General features: G+C 41.0%; 1 protein-coding gene and 1 pseudogene across 1 annotated transcript in view; one reads left to right on the forward strand and one right to left on the reverse strand.

Moving 5' to 3' along the window:
• SLF2 (SMC5-SMC6 complex localization factor 2) overlaps nt 1-18,790 on the forward strand; it is a 65,793-nt gene that overhangs the window by 10,097 nt on the left and 36,906 nt on the right. Inside the window, exons 5-10 of the mRNA XM_049790803.1 lie at nt 652-1,637; nt 2,581-2,651; nt 12,106-12,228; nt 14,267-14,434; nt 15,919-16,021; nt 18,347-18,422. Of these exons, the coding sequence (XP_049646760.1) occupies nt 652-1,637; nt 2,581-2,651; nt 12,106-12,228; nt 14,267-14,434; nt 15,919-16,021; nt 18,347-18,422 (1,527 nt within the window). The remainder of the gene's footprint in view (nt 1-651; nt 1,638-2,580; nt 2,652-12,105; nt 12,229-14,266; nt 14,435-15,918; nt 16,022-18,346; nt 18,423-18,790) is intronic.
• LOC125995650 (uncharacterized) lies at nt 153-292 on the reverse strand (annotated as a pseudogene).

Genomic DNA, 18,790 nt, shown 5'->3' on the forward strand with positions numbered 1-18,790 from the left:
CAAGGGTTACTCTTGGCTCTATGCTCAGAAATCGCCCCTGGCAAGCACAGGGGACCATATGGGATGCTGGCATTCGAACCACTGTCCTTCTGCATGAAAGGCAGTTGCCTTCCATGCTATCTCTCCGGCCCCAGAAAGTAATTTTTTTTTTTTTTGGTCCCCCAATTCACAAGACAGACCAGGCAAAGGGCTTGGGTTGAGGTGTATATGGGGTGCATTTACTGTACCTCCTCTTTCTATACTAAAGTAATTTTCTTAATCTCTACTTTCTGGCCTTGGATACCAGTATTTTATCAATTAATTTAAAAAAATCTGATTTTTTGTTTTTGGGCCACACCCAGCGGCACTCAGGTTACTCCTGGTTCTGTGCACAGAAATCGCTCCTGTGCACAGAAGTCACAGGGGACCATATGGGATGTTGGAATTCAAACCACCATCTATCTGTTCTGAATGGCTGCGTGTAAGGCAAATACCCTACCACTGTGCTATATCTCTGGCTCCAATTAAATGATCTCTTAATTTTTGTCATTCAGTACGTATGTGGTAAAAAGAAATACTTTTAGAATTTAAACATTTTGTCAAAATGTTGAATAGATGACTTAAGTCAAGTAGAACATAAACTACACTAATCTGGCAAAAATTTTTTATCAGGCTCTAAGAATAAATTTCCTGACAAAAGAAAAAGGAACTCTGTGGACTCAGATCTAAAAAGCACAAGAGAATCTGTAATGCCAAAAGCAAAAGAGTCCTTCTTTGAGAAGCGTTCTGAAGGACCACATCAGAAAGAGAAATTTATAAGACACATTGCACTGAAGACCCCTGGTGATGTACTGCGCTTGGAAGATATAGCTAAGGAACCAAGTGAAGAAGCAGATTGCTCCTCTGCAGCCTTGGCATCTACAAATTCTGGTCACCATTCTTCGAGGAATGGTGACCACATCCATGTGGAAAGTACCAAAGAGACTAAGATGCAGAAGCCCCACTTACCTGTACCTCAGGAAAAATCTGGAGTTAAAAAAGCTAGCAACTTTCAGAAATATAAAAGTGCTAGTCCTGTGGTGTCAAAGGACACAAAACTTCTACCTTCGTTCTCTCTAGTTCCAAGTGCTGGTTCCTCTCGGGCACCATTCACTGTTAAATGTTGCGCTCCCCCAGTTCCTAGAAAAGATAAAGAGCGTTCCTCATCTAAAGAATGTACCGGACATTCTTCAGAGTCATCCAAACACAAGGAACACAAAACGAAGACTCATAAATCTGATTCTAGTGTGTCTTCAGGGAAAATTTTTGGGGGATCTTTGCATTCAGATTATGGCACTTCTACAAAGTCTCCTCCTGCTGCTTTGGAAGTTGTGCCATGTATCCCACCACACCCTCCAGGATCATCAGATAAAGCCCCTTTAGATAAAGAGTATTCAGGAAATTTCAGTGCAGGTAGCAGTGCACTGAAAAGAAAACTAAGGGATGATTTTGATAGTGATGAAGAAAGTTTAGGTTACAACCTAGATAGTGATGAAGAGGAAGAAACTTTAAAATCACTGGATGAAATAATGGCTTTGAACTTCAGTCAGATGCCTGGAACTACAGGAAAGCCTCCTGCTCTTTCCAAAGGGCTTAAACCTCAACCATCAGACTATACAGTAAGTAGCTTTAATATTGACCTTATTTTAAAGGGAAAGTTGAATTTATCAGTGAAAGAGAGGGATAGATTATTAAACTTACAAATTTATGACCCATAATTGAACTGAAACTGGTAAAATAATGATTTCTGTTATTGGATTTCCCATTATCTTTAGTTTTGTTACTGGATTTCAGTGGTCTCCAAACTTCTTTGATCACATACATTCTATTAGTAAAATAAAACTTGTGCATGTATCCCAGTATATATGTATGATTACAGATTATATATACATGTACTGCTGTGTAACTGTTTACTTTCTAAAGCATATACAAAGGCATAAGGGGAAAAAGTATTCCTATAGGAGTTATATAGAAGTTACTATAGACTTAATTCTACTGGAGTTTCTATAGAAGTTCCATATAAATAGAAGTTCTATTATTTTCTTCCTGCACCCCAATGGATCACCTTGCACACCCCCTGCTTTGGAGACCACTGCTGTAAATGAAGGTAGAGTGTAGAAATGTTGTTAATTGTGGTGTGCAATTTTATTTATAAAGTGCTTCATTCTCTTGGGAAATACGCTGAATTAAATTTTTATGTCTGTTAAATTTGGTGGGGAAGGTGTTAATGTTCCATGATAACACCTAAAAATCAGCAGTTTGATTCTGCTTAAAATAGAATTTAAAAATAAAGACAGGGAACCTTTGGGTGTTTTTAGTCACTCCCTAAGGTTTAAGTAAAGTTTTATGAGTAGTGTTTCTTCTAATAGATTATAAAACCAAGTTGCTCATAGTACAAAATACTAGATTTAAAGCATGATGGTGAAAATTCTCCTTTAAGAAAGGTACCCTCATGGCCCAGGATATTGAGATAAAAAATATTCTTTAGTACTCTAAATAACAAAACATTCCAATTCTTCTACTAAGATGTTATAAATATTTGTAAATTTTCTCTTGTTTTAGGAAAGTACTCATAGTGGAAATTACACAAATTCATTAGACCGTCTAGTGAAGGAAATGGAAGACACACAAAGGTTAGTTGGCTTCATAACTACCTTGCTAAATTTAACACTGAAAATGAAATATTATCTTGCATTTTATTCTAGTGCCACTACAACAGTTCTCTCAACTGTGTTAGAAATAAGTATTGTTCATGCCTTAAATCAGAAAATTAGTGTTTTTGCCTACATCACATTATGTAATACATTTTCTTTCTACTTAGATATTTGATAACTGAAATTCTTGCTCATATATTGATATTTTGATATTTTTGCTGAGATAAGTTATACCATAAAACTTACTAATTTAGGGGCCGGGTAGGTGGCGCTGGAGGTAAGGTGTCTGCCTTGCAAGCGCTAGCCAAGGAAGGACCGCGGTTCGATCCCCCGGCGTCCCATATGGTCCCCCCAAGCCAGGGGCGATTTCTGAGCACATAGCCAGGAGTAACCCCTGAGCGTCAAACGGGTGTGGCCCAAAAACCAAAAAAAAAAAAAAAAAAAAAAAACTTACTAATTTATTCATATTCTTGAGTTGGAGATCAAGTCTGGATGCCCATATAGGCAAAGCACATGTTACACCATATGAGCCCCATCCCTGTCCCCACTTTTTCATTTTATTTTGTTTTGGGGCCTACCTGGCTCTCCTAGCTCTGCGCTCAGAAATTGCTCCTCGCCGGCTTGGGAGACCATATGGGATGCCAGGGATCAAACCTGGCTCTGCCCTGGGTCATCTGTATGCAAGGCAAACACCCTAATGCTGTACTATTGCTCCATCCCCCATGCCTACTTTAAAAGTTTTTTGGGTTTTTTTTTTTTTTTTTTTTGGTGGTATGGAAATTGATCCAGGGCTACATGCACACACACACATGTGCACTCTACCGTAAATCTGTCCCTGGCCCTAGTTGTCTTATTTATTTATTTATTTTATTTAGGTTTTTGGGCCACACCTAGTGACACTCAGGGGTTACTCCTGGCTAAGCACTCCAAAATCACTCCTGGCTTGGGGGAACATATGGGACGCTGGGGGATCTAACCGTGGTTTGTCCTAGGCTAGCGCAGGCAAGGCAGACACCTTAACTCTGGTGCTACTGTGCCGGCCCCAAGTTGTTATTTTAATAGTTTTGGGACCATACCTGGTGGTGCTCAAGGCTTACTTCTGGTTCTGTTCTTAAGAATCACTCTTGGTTGGGGGCCGGAGAGATAGCATGGAGGTAAGGCATTTGTCGTGCATGCAAAAGGATGGTGGCTCAAATCCCGGCATCCCATATGGTCCCCTGAGCCTGCAAGGACCGATTTCTGAGCATAGAGCCAGAAGTAACCCCCGAGTGCTGCCGGGTGTGATCCAAAAAAACAAATAAACAAACAAAAAGAATCACTCTTGGTACATTCAGGGCTCACATGGGATGCTTGGTTGGTTGTGTGCAAGAAGTGCAAGTAAAGGACCCTACCTACTATACTATCACTCAGGCCTTAACTCCTAGTCTTTTTTTTTTTTTTTTTTGGTTTTGGTTTTTGGGTCACACCCAGCAGTGATCAGGGGTTACTCCTGGCTCTGCACTCAGAAATCGCCCCTGGCAGGCATGGGGGACCATATGGGATGCCAGGATTCGAACCACTGTCCTTCTGGATGTAAGGCAAATGCCCTACCTCCATGCTCTCTCTCCGGCCCAACTCCTAGTCATTTTTAAATAAACAGTTCACTGGCATTAAGTACATTCACGTTGTTGTAAATCATCACTACCACCCACCTCCAGATCTTTTTATCTTCCTAGTTTTAAATTCATATCTGTTAAATAATAACTCATGGTTCTTTTCTCCCCACAGCCTCTAGTACTCTACCTTCTTTCTGTATACTGTATGCTAATCTAAATACCTAATGTAAATGTAATTATACACTATATGTCCTTTTAGAGCAGGAAGATGATTAAAAATATAATGAGCACTAGTTGTGCATTTAGGAACTCTGGGTTTGATTCTTGTACCACCTTATTCTCCAAGAACCTCTGGGGGTAGACACCACCTCTACCACCCAGCACCAATGGATGTGATTAAAAGAATAAACCAAGGGGCTTGAAACTATAGCACAGGGGCAGAGCATTTGCTTTGCACGCAACTACCCAAGGTTCAGTCCCCAGTATCCCATATGGTCCCTTGAGCTTGCCAGGAGTGATTTTTGAGCACTGTTGGGTGTGGCCCCCAGAAAACAAAAATTAGACAGGGAGGACTTAATGTGTATAGTAGAGGGAAATATTCAAAAGGAGGAGGAAAAGGTGATGCTGAAGGTGGTAAAGTGTTATGTATGAAACCTATCAGCAACAGTACTGGAAACCACAATGCAAAACTTTTTAAAGTACCTCTTGTAGAAGCAGACTAGTGGGTCGAAGGTAAATGGGATTGGGGAGTCATTCCTGGAGGAAAGGGAACACAGGTGAAGGAAATGATGTTTAAACATTTTATGCCCGAAACCCAATCATGAATAACTATTTTCTTTTCTTTTCTTTTTTTGTTTTTTTTTTGTTTTTTTGGGGGGCCACACCTGGCGGTGCTCAGGGGTTACTCCTGGCTGTCTGCTCAGAAATAGCTCCTGTTAGGCACGGGGGAACCATATGGGACACCGGGATTCGAACCGACCACCTTAGGTCCTGGATTGGCTGCTTGCAAGGCAAACGCCGCTGTGCTATATCTCCGGGCCCCTGAATAACTATTTTCACAGTGACTTAAAAAAAATATTTTTAACTTTCTTTAAAGAAAATGCATCACATAGTTGAGATATTTGGACATAATACACTTGTTTCCAGATAAGTGACAGCAGTTATTTTTAAAAGAATAGTGAGAAAAGAGAAAAGAATAAAATACAGCAGCAAACACATTTTTGAAAATTATTTTATCTCCAGTTAAGTATTAATGTAATGGCAGAAGGTTTAGTAAGCTCTTGTTATCTGTCCATTCTGTTAAAGTGGTGTGTTCCTATAGGAAAGACAGCATCAAACAAATAAAGTTATCTAGCAATTCAAAGCACTTTTATTGGCACTATGGCTTCTGTGAGGCATGTTCTCAGCTAACAGGCCTCCTGGAAGAAAAAGGATGTGAGGTAAGAATACCAGTACTCTCTGCAAAAAGCCTTGGTGTTATCAGCATACCTGAAGTTTGGTCAGATTGGTGTCCCCAAAGAGAATCATATAGCGGAGTGAGGCAGTGCCATCAGCAAAACAGTGATTCTTTGTGTGATGAATGCAGCGTGCATGGCTTTGGTAGGGCAGGGGGTTGTGCACCCTCTCCTCCCGAGATTGCTAGTTTTCTGTTGTGTCACCAGAATGATTTTTCATGACTCTGTTTACCTCTCATTCTAGTAAAAATTGAGTCTGAAGCTGACCCAGTACAAACATAGCAACCTAAATTAAAAAATTTATAAAAAATAATAAAATAGGGGCCAAAGCGATAGCACAGTGGTAGGGCATTTGCCTTGCAGGCCACGGACCGGGACAGATCCAGGTTCAATCCCCCGCATATCGTATGGTCCCCCAGCCTGCCAGGAGTGATTTCTGAGTGCAGAAGTAGGAGTAACCCCTGAGCGCCACTGGGTGTGGCACAAAAAACAAAACAAAAAAGTAAAACATTTGTTTTTAAATAAATCTTTTGTTAGGCCTACAAATTAATTTATTATTAGGATTACATCTTTTTAATAGAAAATAATTTCTGCATGCAAAAATTGTTTTATTTTTTGGGTGGTGGGTTTTTGGTTTCTTTTTGGTTTTGGTTTTTGGGTCACACCCATGACAACACTCGGGTTACTCCTGGCTCTGCACTCAGAAATCGCTCCTGGCAGACTCACAGTACCATATAGGATGCCAGGATTCGAGCCACCATCTGTCCTGGGTTCGCTGTGTGCATGGCACGCCCTACTGCTGTGTTATCTCCAGTCCAAACGTGTTGGTTTTTGTTTTTTAATTAAATATTCAAGAAATTTTAAATTTCTTTTAAGAAATGTGCCCTGTACAGTCTCAAGTTTTGAAACCAACATAACCAGCCAGAGAGATAGCACAGCAGTAGGGCATTCACCTTGCACACATAGTTGAGATATTTGGCCATAATACACTTGTTTCCAGATAAGTGACAGCAATTATTTTAAAAAGAATAGAAAAAATATTGACAATTCAGGATGGACATCCAGGATTGCTGACATCCCATAGTGTCCCCTGAGCGCCTCTAGGTGTAACCAAAAAAAAAAAAAAAAGAAATCAACATAATCAAACATGATTTATAAAAATATCTGGGGCCAGAGTGATAGCACAGCGGTAGGGCATTTACCTTGCATGCAGCCAACCCAGGATGGATCTGGGATACCATATGGTCCCCTAAGCCTGTCTGAAGCAATCTTGAGTGCAGAGCCAGGAATAACCCCTGAGCACTGCTAGATGTGGCCCAAACACCAAAATAAAACTAAACATCTTACATATATATTGTAAGAGGTTTATATATATAATTTAATAATATATTAATTTAATATATTATGATAATATATTTATATGTAATTTAATATTTATTTATTGGTTTTGGGGTCGCACCCAGCAGCGCTCGGGTTACTCCTGGCTCTACGCTCAGAAATCGCCCCCAGCAGGTTCGGGGGACCCTATGGGATGCTGGGATTTGAACCAACATCCTTCTGCATGCAATGCAAATGCCTTACTGCTGTGCTATCTCTCTGGCCCCATAATATATATTATATAATTATATATAATTTAGAATTAATATTTATACTCTGGGGCCAGAGAAATATAGTATGCCAGTTCAATACTCAGCATCCTATATCGTTCCATGAGCACTGCTAGGAGTTATTTCTGAGTACAGAGCCAGGAGTGCAGGGCCTGAGAACACAGGGTGGTCCAAAAAAACCAACAATTCGGAGAGGAGCCAGAAGGTAACTAGAAACATGGGTGGAGGGACATGTACACTGGTCAAGGGATTGGTATTGGAACATTGTACACCTGAAACTCAATCATGAATAACTTTATTACTTTGTAGCTCACAGTGATTGGATTAAACCTAATTCAGAGAGCTTCAGAGTGCATTAGGGCTGAGATTGGTATGTTATATATATTTCAGACTTAGTAGTAAGTAGCTAACTATTGACATTGTAGACAAGGGGCAGGGATATGGCTCAGTGTTAATTTATTTTTCTTGGGTTAGATTCCTCCTGACTCTTGATGGTAGAAATCCACAAAATGACAATTAGTAGATCAGAGTTCATTATAGGGATTGGGAATGTGGTTCAAGTGATAAAAAATATTTCTTACATGTGTGAAGCTCTGAAACTATTCTCCTGTTCCATTAAAGAATTTGTCTTTTGGGGGCCGGAGAGATAGCATGGAGGTAAGGTGTTTGCCTTTCATGCAGAAGGTCCGTGGTTCAAATCCCGGCGTCCCATATGGTCCCCCGTGCCTGCCAGGAGCGATTTCTGAGCATAGAGCCAGGAGTAACCCCTGAGCACTGCCGGGTGTGACCCAAAAACCAAAAAATAAAAAAAAAGAATTTGTCTTTTGGCTGCATGTGGCCAACCTGTATTCAGACTCTGTCATCTCATATGGTCCCCTAAGCACACCGGACGTGATTTCACTCTTTGTAGAACCAGGAGTAACCCCTGAGAACCAGCTATGACCCTAAAACAAATTTGTCTCCTTGGTGCTAGAATAGGGTGTTCACCTTAGCTGTGACCAGCTATGGTTCAATCTAGCATCCCATGTGGAATTACTCCCAAGTCAAGCAAGGGTAATTCCTAAACATAGCAAGGAGTAATTAATTACCCTTGAGTACTCCCCGCAAAGTCTGCAGAAGGCAGTAGCAATAGTTCAGGTTATAGAGTATTTGCCTTTACACTGCTGATCAGTTACTACATAATCAGATCACATCCCACATGATACCTGTGGGTTCAGTTACCACATTTAGTCCCCTGAGCCCTGTCAGCAGTGATCCCAGAGTGCTAAGCACAAGCCCTGAGTGCTAAACAGGAAAAGTCTCCATTGTAAAATTTTTTAAATATTTTATAGATTCATGTCATCTGCGTTAGCTTACATATCCAAAGGTAATGAGTTAGTCATTAGTGAAATAAATAACAGATAATAACAAATAATTAAACATTACATGTGCCAAAAGACATGATTCTCATTCAGTTTAATTATCTTTCCTACAGTGATACAGCATTGTTACATTTAATGTTCACTTACAATTGTGTTATACTCACTACTGTGAAACTGCAGCTAAGAATCGAAGTTTGATTTAGAAACTTAACCTTGCGCCAGAGGGGTTTAAGATGATTGTCTCGCATGCAGCCGACTGCTTCAATCCCCGACACTTCATTTAGTCCCCTGAGCACTGCATGGAATGACTTTTTTTTGGTTTTTGGGTCACACCTGACAGTGCTCAGGGATTACTCCTGGCTCTTTGCTCAGATATCGCCCCTGGCAGGCTTGGGAGACCATATGGGATGCCGGGATTCGAACCACCGTCCTTCTGAATGCACAGCAAATGCCCTACCTTTATGCTATCTCTCTGGCCCTGAGGAATGATCATGGGCAGGACTAAGCCCTGAATACTGCGTGATGTTGACCAAAACCCCCAAAAATTAAAAATAAAAACTTGGCCTATAGCTATTGTAGGGTGCTTGCCTTGCATATGGCTGACCCAGGTTTGGGCTCCAGCTATCCTAACAAGAGTCAAATCTAAAATAAAAGGCTAATAGCTAGGGCCAGAGATATCATGGAGGCACTTGCCTTGCATGCAGGACGGTGGTTCGAATCCCGGCATCCCATATGATCCCCGAGCCTGCCAGGAGCGAATCCTGAATGTAGCCAGGAGTAATCCCTGGGCGCTGCCGGGTGTGACCCAAAAACCAAAAACCAAAACCAGGCTAATAGCTTTAAATATATATAGCTGACCCAAGTTCATTCACTGGCACTTTATATAGTCCCCTGAGTACCACCAGGATTCCTGCGTGCAGTCAGGGTAATTATCCCAATGTAGCCCTGGATGTGATTAAAAAATAATTATTGTTATTATTAAAATATTGGGAGGAGGGCCTGAGCAATAGCACAGCGGTAGGGCATTTGTTTGCCTTGTTGCAGCCAACCCGGGACAGAACTGGGTTCCATCCCTGGCATATCCCATATGGTACCCTGAGCCTGCCAGGAGTGATTTCTGAGCGCAGAGCCAGGAGTAACCACTGTGCCACCCCCCCAATTTTTTTTTTTATATATATTGGGAGAAAAGATAATAAGGTCAAAAAGATGCATGTTTCAATTCTGGTTTGATCCTTAGTAGTCCGTGGTACTCTAAATACCTCTGAGTGTGGCCTTTCTATCCCCAAACACTGCTCCAAGAGTTCTAGGAACATTGGCAGTGTCCTCAGCTTTATCAACCAGAATTCCTAGGAGGGGCCTCCAGGCCTCCTGAGCTTTGCTTTGGATGGAAACCCACCACCTAAAAAGACAACCACTTGATCTTGGGACATAGGGAGTTCAACAGACTGGAGCACATCTTTTTTTGCATATAGAAACTCTAGGTTCAGTCTCCAATTCCATATTAGAGCACCACGTAAAGTAATCCTCCGCATACCCCAAAAATAAAGACTTAATATGGACAAAGCAGTACTATATGCAGAGACTTATAAACTCTGAATCCCATGTAGCTCTTTTTTTAGTGAATTTGAACTAATTAGCTTATTAATGTCTGTTTCTTCATAGAAAATTTGAATAGTAAACTATTAGGTGGATTCTGAGGGTTAAAAAGTTGACACATGGGGGCTGGAGAGATGGCACGGTGGAGGTAAGGCCTTAAATGCAGAAGGACGGTGGTTCGTATCCCAGCATTCCATATGGTCCCCCGAGCCTGCCAGGAGCAATTTCTGAGTGTAGAGCTAGGAGTAACCCTGAGCGCTGCCAGGTGTTACCCAAAAACAAAACAAAAACAAAAACAAAAAAAAAGTTGACACATGAAGTCCTTGATGTGGTGCCTATTGGTAGTAGGTACTCCCTGTTAGGTATTGTAATAATGGTGACAAAGTTAATCACTGCTGCTGCTAATCTAATGTGCACAAGATCAGACTTTGGTCTTCTAGAAGTTAAATGAGCTTTTTTATTTTTCTTTTTTGGGGTCTACACTTGGTGTAGCTTATTCCTGCTTCCTTATTCCTGCTTATTCCTGGTGTAGCTTATAACTGCTTGTGGAACTCAGGAGACCAGATGGAGTGCTGGGGGTCAATCCTGGGTAGGACATGTGCAAGGCATGTTGTATTATCTCTCCATCTTTCAAATGAGCTTTTAAGGATTTTATAAGCAGTGAAATTAACAATGCTTATTTTCTGACATTTTTCTTGCCCTTTTATTAAATCACTTGGAAGTCATTCTTTTTGTTTGTTTTTTGGGCTCATACCCAGTGGTGCTCAGGGGTTAATCCTGGCTCTGTGCTCAGAAATCACCGTGGCAGGCTCGGGGAACCATGTGGGATGCCGGGATTCGAACCAAAGTCCATCCTGTGTTGGTTGCGTGCAAGGCAAACACCTTACTGCTGTGCTATAGTTCCAGCCCCCTGGAGGTCATTCTTTAGGTGCTGATGAAAAGAGATATTCAAGTCTGTGTGAAATGGAACTGTATTCTTGTATCATATCAGTAGCTGTGTTAAAGCCTATGTGCTAAAAGATTTTCTGTGTTTTAATGAAGAATATGTACATCTCTGTGTTTTTAGACATGATTTGACATGTTTAACAAAGTACTAAAGCTTTTTTTTGTTGTTGTTTTTTTTGGCCACACCCTCTGACGCTCAGGGGTTACTCCTGGCTATGCGCTCAGAAATCGCTTCTGGCTTGGGAGACCATATGGGACGTCAGGGATCGAACCCAGTCTGGCCTTGGCTAGGACGGGCAAGGCATATACCTTACCGCTGTGTCACCACTCTAGCCCCTAAAGCTTTTCTTGATGCTGCTTTTAGATATAAGAAAAAGCCTTATTTTTGTGGGGGGAGTTGTTTGCTTTTTTATTTTATTTTACTTTTTTTGGTTTTTGGTTTTTGGGCCACACCTATTTGACACTCAGGGGTTACTCCTGGCTATGCGCTCAGAAATCGCCCCTGGCTTGGGGGGACCATATGGGATGCCGGGGGAACCTCGGTCCATCCTACGCTAGCTAGCGCTTGCAAGGCAGACACCTTACCTCTAGCGCCACCTTCCCGGCCCCTGCTTTTTTATTTTTATTTTATTTTATTATTTTGGTGTTTGTGTCACACCTGGCGGCGCTCAGGGGTTACTCCTGGCTCTGCACTCAGAAATCACTCCTGGCAGGCTTGGGGGACCATATGGGATGCTGGGATTTGAACTACCATTCATCCTGGATCTGCTGGTTGCAAAGCAAATACCCCACGGCTGTCCTACTGCTGTGCTATCTCTGGCCCTTGTTTGCTTTTTTAAGGTGAGCCTTTCTTAAAACATTCTTTCAATTCTCAGGCTTGACGAACTACAAAAGCAACTACAGGAAGACATCAGGCAGGGCCGAGGCATCAAATCTCCACTAAGAATTGGAGATCAAGACAGTACAGATGATGAGGATGGCCTTTTAGAAGAGCACAGGTACAGTATTTTTCATAGCATGTTTACACATTGGAAGTGGGGCCATTTGGCTGCTTGAGGCAGTTACATGGAGGTGACTCTGCAATACTAGGGATTAAGCCTGGGTTTCCAGTATGCAAAACAAGCACTTCAGTATTTTGAGCTATCATAATTTTTTGTTTCCCTGGTAATGTAGGAATTATCTTTACAATGTGTCTTAGTCTCTTATGTATTACAAAAATGTGTGTATTTAAAAACAAAACAAGTATATAGAGCCCAGAGATACAGTAATCGGGCTAAGGGGCATTGTCTTGCATATAGCCCACCCTAGTTCAATCTCCAGCACTACATGATCTCCTAAACATCACTTATTGTGGCTCAAATCTCAACTAACTTCCCCCTTCACCATCCCTTTAAAATGCATTGTAAATTTCTTAATTTAACATGATATAACAAGACAAAATGAGCACATACTTTTGGAGAAATGGTGCTAACAGACTTGATCAGCCTAGGATTGCCAGTAATTTTAAATGTTTTTAAAAATCCCAATAAAGTCCCCGACAGGCCACCAAAAAAAAAAAAAATCCCAATAAAGTGTAATACAGTGCAATAAAATAAGTTACGCGGGGCTGGAGAGATAGCATGGAGGTAAGGCGTTTGCCTTTCATGCAGAAGGTCATCGGTTCGAATCCCGGCATCCCATATGGGCCCCCGTGCCTGCCAGGAGCAATTTCTGAGCATGGAGCCAGGAATAACCCCTGAGCACTGCCGGGTGTGACCCAAAAACCACAAAAAAAAAAAAATAATAATAATAATAAGTTACGCATATAACCTGTGATAGGTTGTCTAGTCAATCTCTTAATAGATTTTTAAAGCCAAATGTTAAGTCCAAGTTAAATCATTTATCTTTTCTTTTTGGTTACTGTTTCTTTTCACATAAATTTAGTAACTTTGGACTGTTAGCAAAATGTGGGAGGATATAATTTTTCTTGATAGCCTTCTAATCTCAGATCAGTGTAATTTTTTTTTTTTTTTTGGTTTTTGGGCCACACCCGTTTGACACTCAGGGGTTACTCCTGGCTATGTGCTCAGAAATCGCCCCTGGCTTGGGGGGACCATATGGGACGCCGGGGGATCGAACCGCGGTCCTTCCTTGGCTAGCGCTTGCAAGGCAGACACCTTACCTCCAGCGCCACCTACCCGGCCCCAGATCAGTGTAATTTTTCAGAAAAAATTTTTCACCTATTTTTTATATAAATATTTATTTAAGTAACATGATTATAGTTGGGTTACAGCAGGGGTCTCAAACTCGCAGCCCACGGGCCGTTTGCGGCCCTCCATACATTTTGTGGCCCTGCCCTAGAGGAATCTTTTGTTTTGTTTTAGTTGTTTGGGTCACTCCCCCCAATGTTACTTACTACTGACTTTGCACTCGGGATCACCCCGACTTTGCCTCCTGCAGCCCCCAGGTAAATTGAGTTGAGACCCCTGGGTTACAGTCACAAACAACACCCCCCTTCACCAGTGTAATATTCCCCCCTCCAAATGCCCCTCCCCATCCCCTGCCTGTATTTGAGACAGGCAGCCTATTACAGTTATTTGTTTTTAAGTTCAGTAAATTGTTTTTTTTTTTTTTTTTTTCTTAAAGGACAAGGGTTAAAGAAAAAATAGTAAAGGTGAAAATTTTTCACCTACCTTTTAAATATAAAACTATACATAGGGATGGGGCCTGAACGATGGTGCGAGCTGTAAGGTGTCTGCCTTGCGCACACCAACCTAGGATGGACCACGGTTTGATTCCCTGGCATCCCATATGGTCCCCCAAGCCAGGAGTAATTTCTGAGCACATAGCCAGGAGTAACCCTTGAATGTCACTGGGTGTGGCCCCCCAAAAAAACCAAACAACAACAACAAAACTATACATAATTGGAAACAGAGAAGCAGCCCGATGGCTGGACTATTCTTTTTGCATGTAGGAGGCCTGAATTAGGTCCCCAGCACTGCCTGTGGCCTCCAGAAAAAAATTGCTTGGTATTCAATAATCTTTTCTTTTTTAAAGGGAATTTCTAAAGAAATTTTCAGTTACAATTGATGCTATCCCTGATCATCATCCAGGTGAAGAAATATTTAATTTTCTTAATTCTGGAAAAATTTTCAATCAGTATACCTTGGATTTAAGAGATTCTGGTTTTATTGGACAGAGTGCTGTGGAAAAGCTTATTCTTAAGTAAGTAGAAAAAGTGTTTTGTCTTGTTTATTTATTCATAATATTCTATTATGGGGGACTAGAGCAATAGTACAGTGAATAAGACATTTGCCTTGCATACAGTCAACCCAGATTTGATCCTCAGCATCCATCCCATCTCATCCCCTGGATATTAACAGGAATAACCCCTGAGCATTTCTGGGTATGACCTCCCAAAAAAATTGCTCTAGAAGATTTCTCATTTAATTATCTAAAGTAAGAATGGGCTGGGGCTGGGATGATGGCACAGCGGTAGGGTGTTTGCTTTGCAAACAAACGGCTGATCTAGGACAGACTGTGGTTCAATCCCCCAGCATCCCATATGGTCCTCCAAACTGGGAGCGATTTCTGTGCACATAGCCAGGCGTAATCCCTTAGCGCCACTGGGTGTGGCCCCAAAACAAAACAAAAAATAAAACAAGGATGGGAGGCCCGGAGAGATAGCACAGCGGTATTTGCCTCGCAGGCAGCCGATCCAGGACCAAAGGTGGTTGGTTGGTTCGAATCCCGGTGTCCCATATGGTCCCCCGTGCTGCCAGGAGCAATTTCTGAGCAGACAGCCAGGAGTAACCCCTGAGTACCGCTGGGTGTGGCCCAAAAACCAAAAAAAAAAAAAAAAAAAAAAATCAAGGATGGGGAATGCCCACCCTGCACACTAGATAAGATCTACAAAGTCATGGTCTTCATGATAGTAAACGCATGCTTCTCACTGACTGCCTATGGCCCTCTTTCTATTGTAGGGACCACAAGTGATGATATAAATAGCCAAATGACCCTTGACAGAAAAAAAATACCCACCCCAGTTCTAGTGGGTTAATTTTCATTATGATGTGTTTAGTTTTCTAATGTCTTTCTTATTGGAAGTGCTGGGGTTTTTTTAATTTATTTTTAGGACACAGCATAAAATAGTTTATTGGCATATTGCATGCCTTTATTGATTAGATTAAGATAAGTATACAATAAAAATAGCTATAAAATAGCAGATGATTATTTTGTAAAAGAAGTTCACATATAGAAGTCCAAGACTAACACTTAATATGCATTTCTTTTTTACTGTCTTTATCACCTAGTTGTTTTAGGTACATTAAAGCTCTTTGTGTTCAATTTCTCAGAAATCTCACATTTTTACTTATGCTTATTTTCACATTCTCTCTAGTGCTGAGTTTTGTGAAAGAAGGTACATTCTCCAGCTGACAGAAGCACTGTTTGAAGATTTAATAGGCTTCTTAATACTGCCAGATGTGTCTATCATATATAATTTCTGCTCAGTCAATTATAATATGGTCAGAGTAGATCAGTTAAATTTTTTTATTCTAAGCCTTCCTTCTTGGTGTAGAATCTACCTTTATTGGTTGAAGATGGTTAATCATTTTCTAGTGTTATGTCAGATTATGTCAGATATAGTAGTAGTAGAAGTCTCTTGCCATGAAAATAATAGTTAATTTAATTTTATCTTAATTTTTCAGATCAGGAAAAACAGATCAGATTTTTCTGACAACACAAGGCTTTCTTACCTCTGCTTATCATTATGTCCAGTGTCCTATTCCTGTATTAAAGTGGCTATTTCGGGTAAGAAATGTTGGTGTGGGGGCAAGGGGTCACATGATACTATTTCAGGAATATGATGTTTAAGCAACAACCTTCACCCTCTTACCCCTCCTTAACAAACAGTAAAAGTAAGCCTTTTATTTGTGAATTTCTAGAGAAAATGTAATCTACACCTCAAGTCCATAGTTTCTGGGGCTGAAGCAATATTACAGCAGGTAGTGCATTTATTTGCCTTGCTTGCAGCCAACCAGGGTTCAATTTCTAGCACCCCAAATGGTCCTCTGAGCACCACCAGGAATGATCTGTGAGTGCAGAAATAGGAGTAAGCTCTGAACACTGCCAAATAGTGGGAAGGGGGTGCTAATGCAGATAATCAGCTTGATAATCAATGTTGGTTGTGTCTGAAACATTTCCTTAAAGTTGTAAATCACTATTATAGTTTTAGAAGTTGTCTAACAGTTTCCATGTCTTCGTTTGGTTTTATTTTTACTTGACCCATCCACACATAGGTGGGGTCTTTTGGGGGGGAAAAGTAGGAGAAACCATATCCAGTGGTGTTCAGGGGACTACTCCCAGCTCTGTGCTCAAGGATTGCTCCTTGTGATGCATAGTTAATAACCCAGTAGTGCCAAAACCAAATTCACGCCTCCTGCATGCAAATTATGGGCTCAACTTGTTGAGCTATTTCTTTAGCCAATCTCCTCCCATTGCTCTTTCTAAGTACTTTCCTTCCCTTTATTGTTTTCCTTTGATGTCTGAGAGTCTCACGCATGCTTAGTTGCAGTACTGGTCAACACTTGTACTTAGTTGTAGTGCTTATGCATATTCTGGGTGTAGTACTCACAGAAGGCCCTATTGTGTTCATATTGGTTTACAAGGAATCACATTTCCTGGCCATGGTGTTCACACACTTTAATTGTAGTATTCAGCAGGGGTCATATATTTCAGTTATGGTTGTTATAAACCAGAGATTATATACTTAGTTGGGACATGGGATCCCAAATGGCAGTGCCATCAGGATGCCAGTTGGCACCTGGGGAGTAATGCCAGGGTTTCAAATCTTGATCTCATGTCTGCAAGAGGTCATGCCTGTATAGTAGTTGATTGTATAGGATTTAGGTACTTGCTTTGCATGTAGCTGATGCCAGTGCAATCCCCTGCCCCACATATAGTCCCCAAAGCATTACCGAGTGACCCCTGAACACTACCATATATGCCCTCCTATCCAAAACAAAAAGCAAAAATAGGTTGCTCATATGTTTTTGGGTGCTATACAAACGCCCTACCTCCATGCTATCTCTCTGGCTCCTTTATTTAATTTTTGAAAGGTGAATAGCACCCAATCTCTCCCACCCCATGAACATTTTAAAATGGAAAGAGCCCTACTTTGGAATTAGATTTTTTTGTTTTGTTTTGGTAACACCTGACAATGCTCAGGGGAGACTTCTCAGGAATAACTACTGACATTACTTGGGGGACTTATGGGATGCTGGGAATCTATCAAACCTGGATTAGCCACATGCAAAGCAAATGTTCTACCTGCATTCTACCTGCTGTACCATTGCTTGGGCCCCATGGAATTATACTAAATTGTAATTTAACTGTTTATGTATCACATGGTGTAGAGTGTTTACCGTATTTATTTGAGTATAACGCGCAGAATTTTCTACTAAAAAAAGAAATCAAAGTTTGGGTGCGCTTTATAAATGAGGGCTGTGGTGGGGTGGCAGTGGCGGCCAGTCCAATGAGGGTACAGGCAAATTGTGACTTCACACTGCACCTTTTCTGGGCTGCAACCGTGCATTGTACATGAGGGCAAAGAAAACAAAACAAAAAAAAACACACAAGCACACATGCACACATGCTCTGGCAGAAATGTGTCTTCTGGGACAAGCCGGCCAGGGCACAAAGGGGAGCTACAATGCTGGGTGTGAAGCAAAATTTTATACCGATTTTTAAATGGAAATTAGGGGTGCGCGTTATACATGGGTGCATGTTATACTCGAATAAATAAGGTAAATCTCTCTGAGCCCGTTTACTCAAATGTATAACATATGATAACTTCATATGACTATTGTGGTGCCTGAGAGATAGTGCAAGGCTTTCCTTGCACACATCTAACCTGAGTATCAATTCCTGAAACTTCAGATGTTCTCCCTAACTCCTAGAAGTGATCTCTGAGCCCAGGACTAGGAATAAGCCATTAGCACCACTGGATATGGCCCAAGAACCAACAAACTAAACAAACATAGAACTATTGTAAATAAATGAAATGCAGATAAAATACATTTATATATGTCTAACAAATTTTTTTTCACCATTCTATCATTTGTTTACTTTTACCAGATGATGTCAGTTCACACAGATTGTATTGTATCTGTGCAGATTTTAAGTACATTGATGGAAATAACAATTAGAAATGGTAAGTTTTCTGTGATTAACACTGTATTATTCGTTGTATATACATGGATCTCTTCATATTGCTAAACATAGCCTGTTTAGGAATACAAAATAAAAAGTTATTTTTGTCATCTAAAGTCTTTTTTTTTTAAAGTGAAATCAGTTTTTATTTAGGAATTCTGAAGAAGGGGAGAGAAAAAGAGTAACACGTTCAAGAGAGTCTGCAGACTTCTCCAAAGGCAGAGAGAGCGTGCTCTACCACACATCCCGGCATGAAAGTATGAAAGTACACATCTCAAGAGAGGGGAGGTGCATGTGATATGTGTGTGCAGGCACCGTGTGCATGGGCTGGCAACACACATATACGCAGCACCAGCACATGGGCCAGGG

The sequence above is a fragment of the Suncus etruscus genome, chromosome 17, assembly GCF_024139225.1.
Source record: "Suncus etruscus isolate mSunEtr1 chromosome 17, mSunEtr1.pri.cur, whole genome shotgun sequence".
Classification (NCBI taxonomy): domain Eukaryota; kingdom Metazoa; phylum Chordata; class Mammalia; order Eulipotyphla; family Soricidae; genus Suncus; species Suncus etruscus.